A 14,093-nucleotide genomic window follows, 5' to 3' on the forward strand; every position below is an offset into this window, starting at 1 on the left:
AGTTTTGGGGCTGGTGCTGTGGCATGGCGGGTAAAGCAGCCACTTGCAGTATCGGCATCCCACATGGGCACCAGCTCGGCCCCGGCTACTCCACTTCCAATCGAGCTCTCTGCTATGGCCTGGGAAAGCAATACAAAATGGCCCAAGTCCTTGGACTCCTGCACCCACGTGGGGGACCTGGAAGAAGCTCCTAGCTCCTGGATTCGGATTGGCACAGTTCCGGCCATTGTGGCCACCTGGGGAGTGAACCAGTAGATGGAAGACCTCTCTCTTTCTCCCTCTCTCTCTCTCATTCTCTCTACCTCTGCTTCTCTGATACTCTGCCTTTCAAGTAAATAAATCAATCTTAAAAAAAAAAAAAAAAGAAAGAAATATAGTTTCTAATCTCATTAAGGCCCATGGTTTCAACTTTGAATAGTTAATCTTTTTTTCAAAGACTCATTTAATACTTGAAATTACAATGGAATACTTTTATCAAACAGCATTTTCATTTAATAAACAGAATAAATTAATTATGAACTGCAATAATAAATAACTCATTGTCCAGCTAAAGGCCTACATCACATACTATATTTATATCTGTAGAGTGGGAGGACAAGTACAGACTTGTTGTGATCTACAAGCCCAGTAATTTAGAAACTATGATTAACCTAAATGTAAAACCCATTTGATAAAATTTTAATTGCCATATTCATTTTGAATTAATTTTAAAATTTTTATTAACAATAGTACCAAAAGATGATACAGCAAGTAGTACAAAAACTGTACTCTCAGAACATTAACAGGTGATAAAATAATGGCCAGAAGATATTACTGCCTAAAAAATGGGAAGTGAGGTATGTAAGGAATTGCATCTTACCTCTTAAAAGTGTTTTAAATTTAATGCATGTATACTATTTCTGAGAAAATGGTAGTTAAGTAGTATCCATTTTTGAATATATTTTTATAGTCAAGACGTATAATGTAAAACCAGTCTGTGGAGGAGTATGAGACTATAATAAATACAGCCACTAATGTATATGATTTACTTATATTTATTCTGAAGTTTCGAACATAATATAAAGAAAGCATTTTTGCAAACAGGTTTTCCAGAGTTGAAAATAAAATCTTAGGAAGTAGGCCACCACAATTTTAAAACAAAGACATAAAATTGCACATTTTGGGATTGCTTGTTGCCCATTAGCTTTTCAGAACAAGTATAAAAAACTGAAGTGTACTCTCATCAGAAGTTTTTCCTCAAGTCAAATATTAGCGCAGTTAAGTTGTAATGGATGTGTAAATGTCAATTATTAATGAAAGAATAATTAAATCATATGATTTACTAAAGAAAGCACTCCACATCATCATTATTCAAACACTTCTCTCAGGTGGCTGTCCATCTCACTCTTACTTTAAAAGTATGAGGTGAAAATTCCTTTCTCTTTTACCCTTAATATATTAAAATACAACTTATCATACTAATTCAACTTTTAAAATTTGCCTTTCTGTAAAGATTTCAGTCCTTTAACTTGAATGTCTCTCATATAAATGTAAAACCAAGGTGCTCAGTTCAATTTAATGATTATTTCAGAGACACTAACTTACATCAGGTTAACAGGGGGAAAAACACTCTAGGTGTGTGGGAACCTTGATGGTGAGCAGGAAACGCATTGTTTCTTTTTTTAAATTATAGCTATAAAAGGGGGTAAGGGTATCCATTCAAGAATAAAGACTGCTTTCTCTCTTACACACACACACACACATCTGATCTATTCAAATTGCCACATGACTATTGTCAACGTCAAAAAAAAAATTCTCCTTTAAAATATTTAAACATCATTTTAAAATTAAAATTGAAAGCAAAATATCTAACTACCAACTACTATGTGGAATGAAATTATTAAAGCCTGCACTGACCTACTTCATATTAGCATCATGACAACATGGATGCATGCCAGGAAAATAATGAAAATTACTGTCTAACAAATCTTAATTTTGTATTTAAAAACCGTCACTGTTTTTAAATGTGTAAATACTATACATGCCAGGTCAGTTGCTTTATGATACATGCTGTTATATTTCAATATAAATGTAAGGCGTTTTGATATTCTGATAGTCATATCTGATAGACCTGCAAGATTGCATTTTTAAATTCAAGGCTTTTTTTTTTCTTACTCACATTTAATTCTATTTTTAAGCTTCTATTAAAAGCATGCTCTTAGACCAAATCCCAGATACTGCTTTCCATTTTAAAAATAGTGCTACATTTATTAAAAATATCAGCTAATGGAGAATCCTACAAAACAATACAAGTTCATGTTCAAAGCATATTTGCCACAGCTCTAACAGAAGATGACTTAACTCGCTGCATTTAATTATTAAAGGATTGCCACCAGTCTTGAAGAGTTCAAATCTGACTCTGAAATACTGGAAATTCTCATACAAGAAAGTACAAGAATAGTACAGAATATTTCACATATTGCTTCTTTTAAAATACAGGAAATGGCAAAACATTTATGACCCCCACGTCCCATTTAAATTAAAAAAAAAAATCACTCTATGGTGTAAAGCACCACCTTCAAATATTTTATACTAAAGAAGCACTTTCCTCACAACCGATGCAAAGCAGCAGAATAAAGGAGGCAAAAACATCCAGAAACAGCCTCGACCCAACTGAAAGGAAGAGACCCATTGGGTTTTGTGCTGCATATTAATATTCTTACGCACAATGTCTGTTTGGTGAGAATTCACAATACACTTCTTCCTCCCGCTATGACTGCAAAAGGAGGAAACACATTTCACATGCCCAGTTCCAAATCCATGCTGCCATCATGCCCTACGCCTTAATATTCCTGTTACACCATGCGAAAAAACACAAATAACTTGGGTATCTGCACTCCCACTTGAGGAGGGGGGTTAAAGCATTTTGGCGCTACGGAGACCAGAGGCTGCTGCAAAGTCCCCACGCCTCCCGAGGTCCTGCAAATACGCACTCGACTCTGGAAACCCACTTTGAATGAAGGCATCAGCTTCGGGCTGCGCTGCCCGCCCGCCGCCCCCCACCCCCTTTGCAGCAGCAATGTGCCTGGGCGATGGAGGATCCTCTTACCAGATGGAGTTCTTGATCTTGTGTTGCAGCGCGCTGGCCTCTGTCCCTGGCAGCCCGGGCACAAGGGCTGGCAGAGCCACCCCCGAGTTGGGGGCGCTGGGGGGAAGCTGCTGATGGGCATCAGGCTGCTGTGGTGGCGGCTGTTGTTGTTCCTCTGCCATCGCTGCCGGAGGGGTGGGAGGGAGGGAGGGAAGATGGGGGCGCGGGGAAGGGTGAGGGAAGAGAAGGGGAGGGGAGGACGAAGGGGGGAGAGGAGGGGGGGAGGGGAGGAGGAGGAGGAGGAGGAGGAGGAGGAAGGAAGCTGGATAAGCTAGGCCTATACCCCAGAGCTCGAGTGAGTCGCTTTCGCCTGCCGCCCGGGGGACATCACCGGGGAGAGCGAGCGGCCGGGCGCTTCACCGCGGGAGAGGCATGGCGGCGCCCCTCAGCCCCCCGCCGCCGCCGCCTTCTCCCGTCAGCGGCCGGGGCTGAGGGGGGGCGTTGAGGAGGGGGCGTCTGAAGACGAGGTGTGTGTGCCCCCAAAATCCAACGAGAACGGCTGATCAGGGACTCCACGGCCCAGCCTTCCTTCCTTCCTTGCCCCGGGGCTTTCTACTCCGGGTTCCCCGCGCCGCTGCAGCCCCAGGCTCTGCTCCACGCCACTCCCCACGCCGCCGCCGCCGCCGCCGCCGCCGCTCGCTCCCGGCCCCGCCGCCGCCGCCGCCGCCGCCGCGGCCGCCGCTGCCCTGCCAGCCCCGGAGGCAGCCCAGTGCGCGCAGCCGCACTGCGGCCCGGCGCAGACGGCACAACACCTACCGCTCCGCCCGGGGAGGGGGTGGGGGGGGCGTGGACGCGGGTGTGCGGGGTACGGGCGCGGGGGGCTGGGAGGGGGGCACACGGGTGCGGAGGGCGGGCGCGCGCCGCTGCCGCCGGGGGCAGAGAGGGGACCGGCCCAGCTGGTGGCGGAGGCCGGGACAGCGTGGGGGAGGCGCCGGCGAGAGAAAGAGAACTTGCGCGAGGAGGAAGAGGAGGTGGAGAAACCACGTTTAATAATATTTGGCGTGGACATGGGATTTTTTTCTGAGGGGTGGGGTGGGGGGAGAACGTGTCTTCGAAGCGGGTCGAGTGACATTCATCAACGTGAGCCCCCCTCCCCTCGACCGAGAGGATAACTTCCTGCCTCCGCCAATGAAGGCAGGTAAGGGGCCAAGCTGGCTTTGCAGAAGCCCCCAGCGCTGAGGGCCCGTTGGAATCCACCACCCTTGAGGTAACTCGGTCTTGAACGGAAGTCGCCAGACAGGAGCTGGGCTGAGTGCTCCTCGGTCGGGCATTCAAAGCCCTCCAAATCTGGCCCCACTTTAGCTATCCAATCATAGCTCCCTTCATCCCCCTGCAAGAACTCCGGGCTCCAATCAGGCCAGTCTCCATGCCATCCTCAGCGGCAGCAGATGCGTTCTTCCTTCGTGCCTTTGCTCATGCGGCTCCCCTGCACCTCCCCACCCCACCCCCCTTCCAGGAATGCCCTCCCTCCTCCTTTATACCGCTCCCAATTCAACCCAGGCTCCAAGGCAGGCATAGGCTCAAGTCGCGGCTTGTCAGGGTCCCTGGCAGCCAAGGCCCCTGCCTGGCTCTGAGAGAAACGCGTGCAATACTCACAACAACATGGAGGCTTAGGCTTCAGCCAGCAGCTCCTTCCTTTGGAGCCAGTTAAACCCCCTCCCTCCCCGCCGACACACACTCACACACACACAGGCTCTGCACCACTCCCCCTTTTCCATTCATACTGAACAGCTTTGCCCTCTGCCACAAACGAGCCAGTCCCCTTTAAGAGCACAAGGATTGGCTGTTCTAGGTAGGGCTGGTCTGGGAGGCCTAAGCCGCCTGGGTGCAGAAGACAACAGCCAAGGCCCTGGCACCAGATGCAACAGCTGCTCAGCTCACACTGACCTTTCCCTGGGCCTGTGGGTGTTAGGAGCCCTTCAGCTTGAAGAGTTTCTATCAGGTTTCTACCTGTAAGATTTCCTGGCCACTTTCCTGTTGTGCATGGACTTTGGGCTGTGAGGCCCTGTCACCCTTTAGATTCCCAGTGGATGGTGAATCTGATTGGCATGAGTGGCTTGGCCTTTGAGTGCTCAGTTCCCTGGCTTGGCCTGAAACCCTCTTGCTTTTGTGCACGGTGCCCTCGGGCCTGGTTCACAGACTTCAAGCCCAGACTTACCCTGAATACTTGCACATGGTGGGGGGTGGGGTGGGAGAGGGACACCTGTGTACCACACACAGCTCCTCTGTGAGGATCCAGGGCTCTGGGATTCTTTTGTACTCTAAATACCCATTGCACTGATTGCATCACACAAATGAACCCCCTTTTCCATAACCTGAGGTCACTATTAGCTTAACCACTTTAGTAAACTATAGGTTATTAAGGGGATTCATTTCACTTAGGTGCCCTCTGTAAAGACAGGATTTTTCTGGACCAAACTGACAGAAATGGTGTGCACTGTATAGAAGCTTTGAAGAAGCATAGAGGTAACTGCCATTCATTGAACATATTCAGTGTGTCCATCTAGCACTTGCCATACATTATCATGGTAATTCCTCCCCAAAATTGTATGTACAGATTATTATTCCCCCTGTTTTACAGATGAAACAAGATCAGAGGCTAGATAATATTCTGAAGTTACTCAGTTAGTGCAAGGGGCCAGGATTTGATCCTGAAAGTTTAATTTCAGAACCTGCAAACCATGCTACAACTGGGGTTATATTGAAAACCCTTGGATGTTTATGTATGAGCTCTGTATCCATGGGGAAGATGGAGGAAGTAAAAAGTTGCCAACTTCCTAGGTTCTACTTTCTTAACTTGCCAAGAGAGAATGGTGGCCCTATGTGGCCACATCCTAGGAAGGGCCGATAGGGAGTGGGAAACTCATGGAAGGAAGCTGACTGAGATCTGCTTAGGTCCTGAGAAAAACGAAGCTGACAACCAAGACTCTACAGTCCCCTACCTGGTATTACATGGGCTGGCTTCCTGAGTGCAACTTTTTGAGTTTTTTAGCATAAAAGAACCACGTTTCCCCCAGCAACCACTAGAGGGCTCAGCAGAACTGCAACCCCAAGCCGCCCTCTACCGACGGTGCTGATGAGAGGGGTGTGGAGGCCTTTGGGCCTTTAGGGCCTAACGTGCCCCTGAAGAAGACATGAGAATTCCCGGGTCACCCAGTAATGAGAGAGTAGCAGATAGTATCAGGCTGAAGAGACCTTATTGCCTGTCCTGGGGGTAGGGGGAGGTCAGCCCCCACTGCCCACTTGTGAAATATATGTTTTATTACTGTCTTCAGAGAAGACTGTGAATAAAATTATGCCACTGAGAAAACTGAAGAAAAAAAACAAACAAACAAAAACCGGATGAAGTTACCCAGAATTTTGGGTAGGGCCTCAGGCCATACCCAGAGACCCTCTGTAAGGGCAAGAGGGTAGCCATGTGCTCCTCAAATTGTGTGTAAACGTCTCTCAGTAAACACTGTGCTAAGGAACCCTGAGGACCCAGAATCACCCAAAATCAACGTGGCTTGTTTTCTCAGAGCTTCAGTTTGACTCACTGGGAGGTAGTGTAAATCATTATAGGAAGCATGTATTTTTAAGATAACTGGCCAGATTTGGAGCTTGTATTTCTCAGCCCTGGGGAGTATAAGTTAATTTCCCCAGTGGAAAATTTTAAGGAACACTAGTGTGGTTGGGAAAGAAACACTCTCATCTCAGAATCAGAAGTCCTGGGAATTAAAATCTTCTGTTTCCATCTCTATAAAAATGAAAATAATGACCTACCTCAGAGGGTTATGATAAGAAACAGCATGTAAGTGAAGAAGTTTGGTATACATGTAAAGAGAATCTCCAAGACAGGGTGTGAGCACCTGAAAAGTAGGAACTGTGTTCTCTTTACCTCATAGTCCCAGAAGGCAGTTCCTGTTTCCTCCACGGTTGGTAGATACTTGTTGAATTCGGTAGTTACCTAACCTTAATTTTCTTAACCCAGTATGTTATACTGTCTTCAATGGGCTCATGGAAATGGAAAAATGAAATTAAAAGATGTTTATTTAACTGCAAAAGAAGTTAAAGTCCAAGCATTGTTTTTTTTTTTTCACAATACACATTTTCCATGAACTTTTTGGTTGCCTTATATGAATTATGCAAGATTGTAAGTTCTAAAATGTGTGTCCACTGGACCTGTGGAGACATATGGAAGGAAATATTTGCCCAGGATGAAGAAGCTGTTTGGAGAGGGGCCTGTTGACTAACATTTGAACTGAGTCTTCTGGAAGGAATAGGAGTTCAACAGGCAGAGCCCTGAAGGAAGACGACTTCAGGTTAAGGGAGCAGTATGATGAGAAGCCACAAACGGGCAGTGTTTCAGGAGAGAAGAGTGCATAGCCCTACGTGTTAGCTCTGTGATCAGATTCTTAATGAAATATAGGAGACATTTGCAAAATGTCCCTCTGCTTTTAATTGTGATTGTTCTGTCAAAAGAAAATGAAACCTAGAATACTCATAAGTTTCAACATTTGTAAATGCTGGTTAAGTGCTGAAAGTGCACAAATACATTTCATTACCACAAGTTATGGTGGTTTCTTGAGATGGAAAAGATGAAGTTCCACCTTTTCCTCCCTTCCCCCCCTAAAAGCAAAGTATTCCCCTCGTCCTCTACCTTCTTCCTTGGCAAACTGTTCCCTCTAGGAGATGAAAGTAGAATATGTAATCACTCGTATGTTGTTATTTAAGAAAAAAAGAAGGCTTTTCTAATATTCCCCCTGAAATACTCCTACTTGATATCACAAAGTGATGGCTAATTTCTTTGAATTAAGCTGTTGTCTTTCAAAATGCACATAATCCTAGGTGTACTGATGCTGTAATATGATTGAGTTTTCAATCTTACTTTTTTAAGATTTATTTATTTGAAAGGCAGAGTGACAGAGAGGCAGAGGCAGAAAAAGAGAGAGGTTTCCATCCCCTGGTTCACTCCTCAGAGGGCCACAACAGCTGGAACTGCACTGATCCAAAACCAGGAGCCTGGAGCTTTTTCCAGGTCTCCCACACAGATGCAGGATCCCAAGCACTTGGACCATCCTCTACTGCTTTCCCAGGCCATAGCAGAGAGCTGGATTGGTAGTGGAGCAGCTGGAACTCAAACTGGTGCCCATATGGGATGCTGGCACTGCATGCGGTGGTTTTACCCACTACGCCACAGCACTGGCCCCCAATCTTACTTTTAATAGCATTAGAGAGAGGGATATGGAAGAAGTGAGGAGAGGGGAAGTAAAAGAAGTAGCAAGATTACAGAAGAGAGAAGTTGGAGGCGGGGAATGTTCCAAACTAAGGGAATATAGGCAAATTTGGCTAAATGTTCTCAATACCAGGAGTACTTAATGAAAGTATGATGTGAAAATGTGAGTTCTGTTAGAGCACAAATATTCCATTATGTCATTAAAACAATGGTCTGTTAAGGCAAAATAGCCTGACTGTTCAATTACTGGGCAAGGCAGCAGGCTGTTAACAACGCTATCACCACCTGGCTATGTGACCCTATCTATACAAGCCATTCTTCCAGGTCCCTTTACTTATCTCTAGGGATTAATGGGATAAAGTTCACATAATGTACTTGGCTGTTCAAGTGAAACCTATGATGACAATGAATGCCAGATCCTGCTTTGATTTCCTTAAAAATCTTCCATTCTTTCTACATATATTGTGAGCTGTAATTCCCTTAAATTAAAGAACTTTCAAGTTAATACAATCTGTCTTATTTTAAAGGAAGTTTGGTGCCATAAAGATCCCAAGTAGAAATTGGATATCTCAGAAATTTAGGTCAGCAGCAGCTGTGAACAGAAGCAGGTAAAGGAAAAGCATATTTACCTAACCCTATAAGTGACAATGAAAAGACACCAGAGCCAATCTTACAATGAGGAAGTCGGCGCCAGTGTGATCTGAATTGGTGCGGTTTAACCAATAATTCACAAGCTCTCTCATTCCTCCATTCATTTCAAGGCTCATTTAAGTACCTACTATGTACAAATTATTATTTTAGAACCCCAGAAAGATTTAAAATTAAGTGATAAATATTATATTGTTCTCATTTTAAAAACTTTCAGGGGCTAGTGCTGTGGCATAGCAGATTAATCTGCCTTCTGGGGTTCTGGCATCCCATATAGGTTTTGGTTGGAGTTGGGCTACCCCACTTCCAATCCAGCTCCCTGCTAATGTACGTGGGAAAGCAGCGGAGAGTGGCACAAGTGCTTGAGCCTCTGTACCCATGTGGGAGACCCAGATGAAGTTCCTGGCTCCTAGCTTTGGTCTGGCCCAGCCCTGGCGGTTTTGGCCATGTTGGGAGTGAGCCAACTGATAGAAGATCTTTCTCTCTCCCTCTGTCACTCCCTCTCTCTCTATCTCTCTATAACTCTGATTTTCAATAAATGAATCTTTAAAAATACAAAAAGAAGTTCATAGTCTAATTTGAACACCAGACATACCAACCCATACATATTTTTAAGTGAAATAAAAATGCAAGAAACTAAAAAAATTAACATGTGACAGGGTAATTTATTAACCTATTAATTTGGCTTTTGTACGTATGTTTTCCTTGCCCGCCCATTCCAGTCAGACTTCAAGAGAGTTTATGTTACTAGGCAAAGTTGTCTGATTGGAACTCCCCCTTAGACAACTCCAGGGGGCATCATTCTCATTGTAAATGAAGCCTTTTGGAACAGGACCCCTTAGAATGCAGTGCTAGTGTTATCTCTGGAGTTCTGTTCAGCTATACCTTCCAAGTTCCTTGCTTCTTGAAGAAATTTTGCTTTGAATAGGGGGGCACATTTAGGGGGAGAAGGAAAGAGAAAGAAGGAAGAAGGGATTGTGAGCAAGTGAAACTGCTCAGCTGGAGAAAAGACAAAGATTCTAGCAGTGGGTAGATCAGCTTTGCTTCATAGAAGCCCCAGGTAGATAATACCTCAAGTGGTGTCCATAGAGAGCTGGACCCCCTTACCCATCTTGGCCTATAAGCAGAGGAGTGGCCTGGCTTCTAAGGGCTACATGGCCTTGTACAGTGAGGATATCCAAGTCCATCTACCCCCATTTTCCAGGTTCAGTGTTGAGTCTACCAGACTGCAATGCAATCCCATGAAGAATGGAAAGCCCAATAATAACTGAGATTGTATTTCCTACCACTCCAGCAGGACGAAGCCTGGGGTCCCTTAAGTCTGGAGTGAATTTAATTTGATTTAAATAAATTAATGTGAGATTTCTTTGTATACCCAAATTTACTACTTGGAAATGTATACTTACTAATGGTGGATATTATATGCAAAACAGTGTTAGGTGAGCTATGTAAGATTAAAAACATAAAAGAGTTTATAACTGCTGAGGAACTTCAGACAAAGATTGGAGCAGCAGGAGCTAAAGTCATGAAAGGTGACTTCATGGGCTAGAGCTAGAGTGTGAATAAAGGGAAGGAACTTAGGAAGATAGAAGAATGAATAGAGATAAGTCAGAGGGAAAAGCAGTGTGAACAGAAGCAGGAAAATGAGCATGCATACGGAGAGACACACAGGGGACCAGCCTGACATCAATGAATGGCTGATGATATAGGTTAAATGGGATGCCAAATTCCAAGTTTCCTGGAGCTAGTCTGAAGAGCTTGTGCTTCTATACTTGCTATACAAGGCAGGGCTCTACAGGGGACAACCTGTAGGAGATTTTTGAGGGGTCTTCACAAAGGTCATGGAAAATGCATATTATGAAAATCTTATGCATGGAATGCAAAGATTTTTTTGCACCAAAGTAAACTTATCCTTTGGTTCCATTTTCCCATGAACTTTTTGTATAGCACTTATGTATATATGTATGTTGTATGTGTGTGTACTTATATGAATTGGCATGTGGGGCTTGTAAATCTGAAATCTGTAGGGCAAGCTAGAAGGCCAGAAACTCTTGGTAGGAGTAGATGATGTAGTCCACAGGTGGATTTCTTGTTGCCTAGGAAAAATCTCAGTTTAGCTCTTAAGGCTTTTCGCCTGATTGGATGAGACCCATCCAGATATTCAGGATTATCTCCTTTGCTTGAAGTTAACTGTAGATGTTAACCACATCTGTATAATATCTCCACGGTGACTTCTAGATTAGTATTTAATTGAATAACTGGATATGTGTCAACATAAAGGCAGTTTGACAAAAATAGCCAGCACCCTCAGCACACTCTTTATGTCACTGTTAGTGTATTTTAGAAGGGGAAGATCTGTTCATATGAACCTCAGGAGAGGCCATATCCAATGTCATTGGCCAACCTATCTTCTTTCTTATGATAGATGCATTTTCTGTGTGCTTTGTTGAACATAAATGTGTTTATTCGCAGAAACTTTCTACTTTTCTTCATTGTTTTATCCCTTAGCATGGCTTGAAGCTATAGCAGGGTAGTACTGTGTTTGATGTTAATATGTTTTGTTTGTTTTTTTCCACTTACAGTGCCTCCAGTTGTGTCTGTGGAATAATGCTTCTGAAACAGACAGGCCTCAGGTTGTCTGCCATATCCAGAGATATGGATATAACTAAGGCTGGCCCTACTAATGTGAGCCTCCTTGCTCATCTCCTGTAACCCTGGCCACCTGGCTGGAACAGGGCTTGGCATCTGACACTGAGACAACCAGGCTCCTGCCTTGACAGTGGCTGAATATTAAGAGCTTTACCCAAGAGAGAGGTTAGTATTAGTTAAAAAATTGATTTATTTCTTGGAGATTATGTACTTGATACAGAGAGAGGGTCATTTGGCAATAAAGACAGTAGCTAAAAGACACACAAGAGAAAGTAGACCTCAGAAACTATTATACTAGAGCAACCAGCAGAAGCACCAAGTAAACAGAAATTTGAGGAAAGCTAAGAAGCATATGGAAGATAAGACAGTTGCTTAGTAGTAGTGGGAGCAGTAGTCCCTAGGATTGCCAGTACTTGAATAGATTTTTCTGATGGAGCATGGAATTGAATAGATTTTTCCTGATGGAGCACTAGACCAAGGAGCACAAATGAAGAAGAACAGATTATTGGCCACACACTGGGGAAACCCAGAATAACCACCAGGAGAAACCCAAGAACAGACTTACAGGGACATCATATAAACTTGAAGAAAAGTGGTGAACAAAAAGCTCATCGAGGTTCCAAAGCAGTTCTAATGATTGATTTATCTTCTTGCACCCTAGGAACAGGCTTCTCTTACTTAGTTTTGAGTGGATCTGTCTTCCTCTCAAAGAGTCTTGTATATGAAGTTACAATCCTGATCACCTGACGGTCTGGCTCACTCACCTATCAAAAATTGCAGATTGAAAGAAGTAAGTCTTTCCTTATGCATGCCCTGCACTTCCCCCTTTTTACTATAGCTGCCTTTTTTCTGTGATTCTGTAATAGTTTGCACAACCTTATGTGATAGACACTATCCTATTGTGTAGTAATTGTCTACCCTCCCTATCCTAGACTCCTAGTTCTGTATACCACATATAAGGTTGAGAAGTAGGATTTTATTCTTCTCTATATCTCCAACAAATGAAGTGGCCCCTACCATAAAGTAGCCAAACAATATATGCTTGTTGAATTGAGTTATTGAGGTAGAAAAAACTCCTTTTGTCCCCGCCAAGGAATAAAACACAGCTTGCCAGAAAAAAACAGAGTGGGCTAAGAAGAAGGCTTGAGAACTTATCCACAATAATAGTACGGGACTGAGAACTTATTTAATTCATACTTAAAATTCATGTCTTCATGTCTATAAAGATTTTGCAAGCAGCCAATTTTGTCCGTTCAGCTTGACATCTGGTGCTATGATTTTCCAGTTTTCAAGGTACTCCGCCAGCCCTGTTCCTTTTAAGGAGAAGAGTCGGCTGCACTCTGCCTTATGCCTCTAGTTTCTCATCTGAATTCAGACTTGCACTCTTGGGCAGCTCAGGCTTGAGGTGCAGTCTCAGGGAGATTCCCTGGGCCTCAGAGCTTAGGGTCCATGATCCAAACCCCAACTCTACAACTTGCCACGCTGAGGATCTAAGGCAAGTTCTTCACCTTTCTGAGACTCAGTTTTCTATTTGGAAAACATGGGCCTGCACCCGCATGGGAGACCAGGAGAAGCACCTGGCTCCTGGCTTCGGATCAGCGCAATGCGCCGGCCGCAGCAGCCATTGGAGGGTGAACCAACGGCAAAAAGGAAGACCTTTCTCTCTGTCTCTCTCTCTCTCTCACTATCCACTCTGCCTGTCAAAAAAAAAAAAAAAAGAAAGAAAGAAAAGAAAAGAAAAGAAAACATGGGGATAATAATACCTCTCTCAAACAGTGGTACTTAGGGTTTAATGAAAAATGTTGGTGAAAATACCAAGCACAATGCTCTGTACATAGAGCCACGTGCACATGGCTTTCCCTTCTTTTCTATTTCTGTGGAGGTTGACGCTAGAGGACTAAGTAGAGGGTTAGGGCTCTAACAATGACCAGAGTGCTGAAAATCTTAAAAGTGATAGCAGCCCAGTTATTAGGGACAACCACTTTAAAATAGGATACAGCACAGATCATGGGCACTGAAAGGTGCACAGATCAGAGCGTGGAAGAACATTAAAACACTGCAAGTGTGTGGTGAAGGGTTAAGATGCTGCTTGGGATGCCTGAAATCCATGCTGGGTGGCTGCGTTCAAGTCTGGATTCCACTCTCAGTTCAGCTTCCTGCTAATGTGCACCCTGGAAGCAGTGGTGATGGAGGTCCCTGCCATCCGTATGGGAGACCCAGATTGAATTCCCCGCTCCTGGCTTTGGCCTGGCCCAACCTTGGGTGTTGCAGGCATCTTGGGGAGGGAACCAAGAGATGGAAGATCTCTCTGTTTGTCTTTCTGGCTTCCAAGTAAATTAAATCAATAATGAAAACCAACAACCTAGCAAAAAATACTGTTAATTTAAAATTTTGTCACAGCAGATAATGAGATAGATTCCATTGGATAGCAAATAAAAAGAAGTTTTGCCAAAG

The 14,093-nt window shown here is 44.1% G+C and overlaps 1 protein-coding gene across 1 annotated transcript in view; it reads right to left on the reverse strand.

Annotated features, from left to right (window-relative positions):
* The window catches only part of RFX7 (regulatory factor X7), a 161,594-nt gene extending 157,857 nt beyond the window's left edge, over positions 1–3,737 (reverse strand). The window contains exon 1 of the mRNA XM_062205970.1: positions 3,089–3,737. Within this exon, the coding sequence (XP_062061954.1) occupies positions 3,089–3,249 (161 nt within the window). The 5' untranslated portion in view covers positions 3,250–3,737. The remainder of the gene's footprint in view (positions 1–3,088) is intronic.
* Between the last annotated feature and the right edge of the window lie 10,356 nt (positions 3,738–14,093).

The sequence above is a fragment of the Lepus europaeus genome, chromosome 11 (assembly GCF_033115175.1).
Source record: "Lepus europaeus isolate LE1 chromosome 11, mLepTim1.pri, whole genome shotgun sequence".
In the NCBI taxonomy this organism is placed as follows: Eukaryota; Metazoa; Chordata; class Mammalia; order Lagomorpha; family Leporidae; genus Lepus; species Lepus europaeus.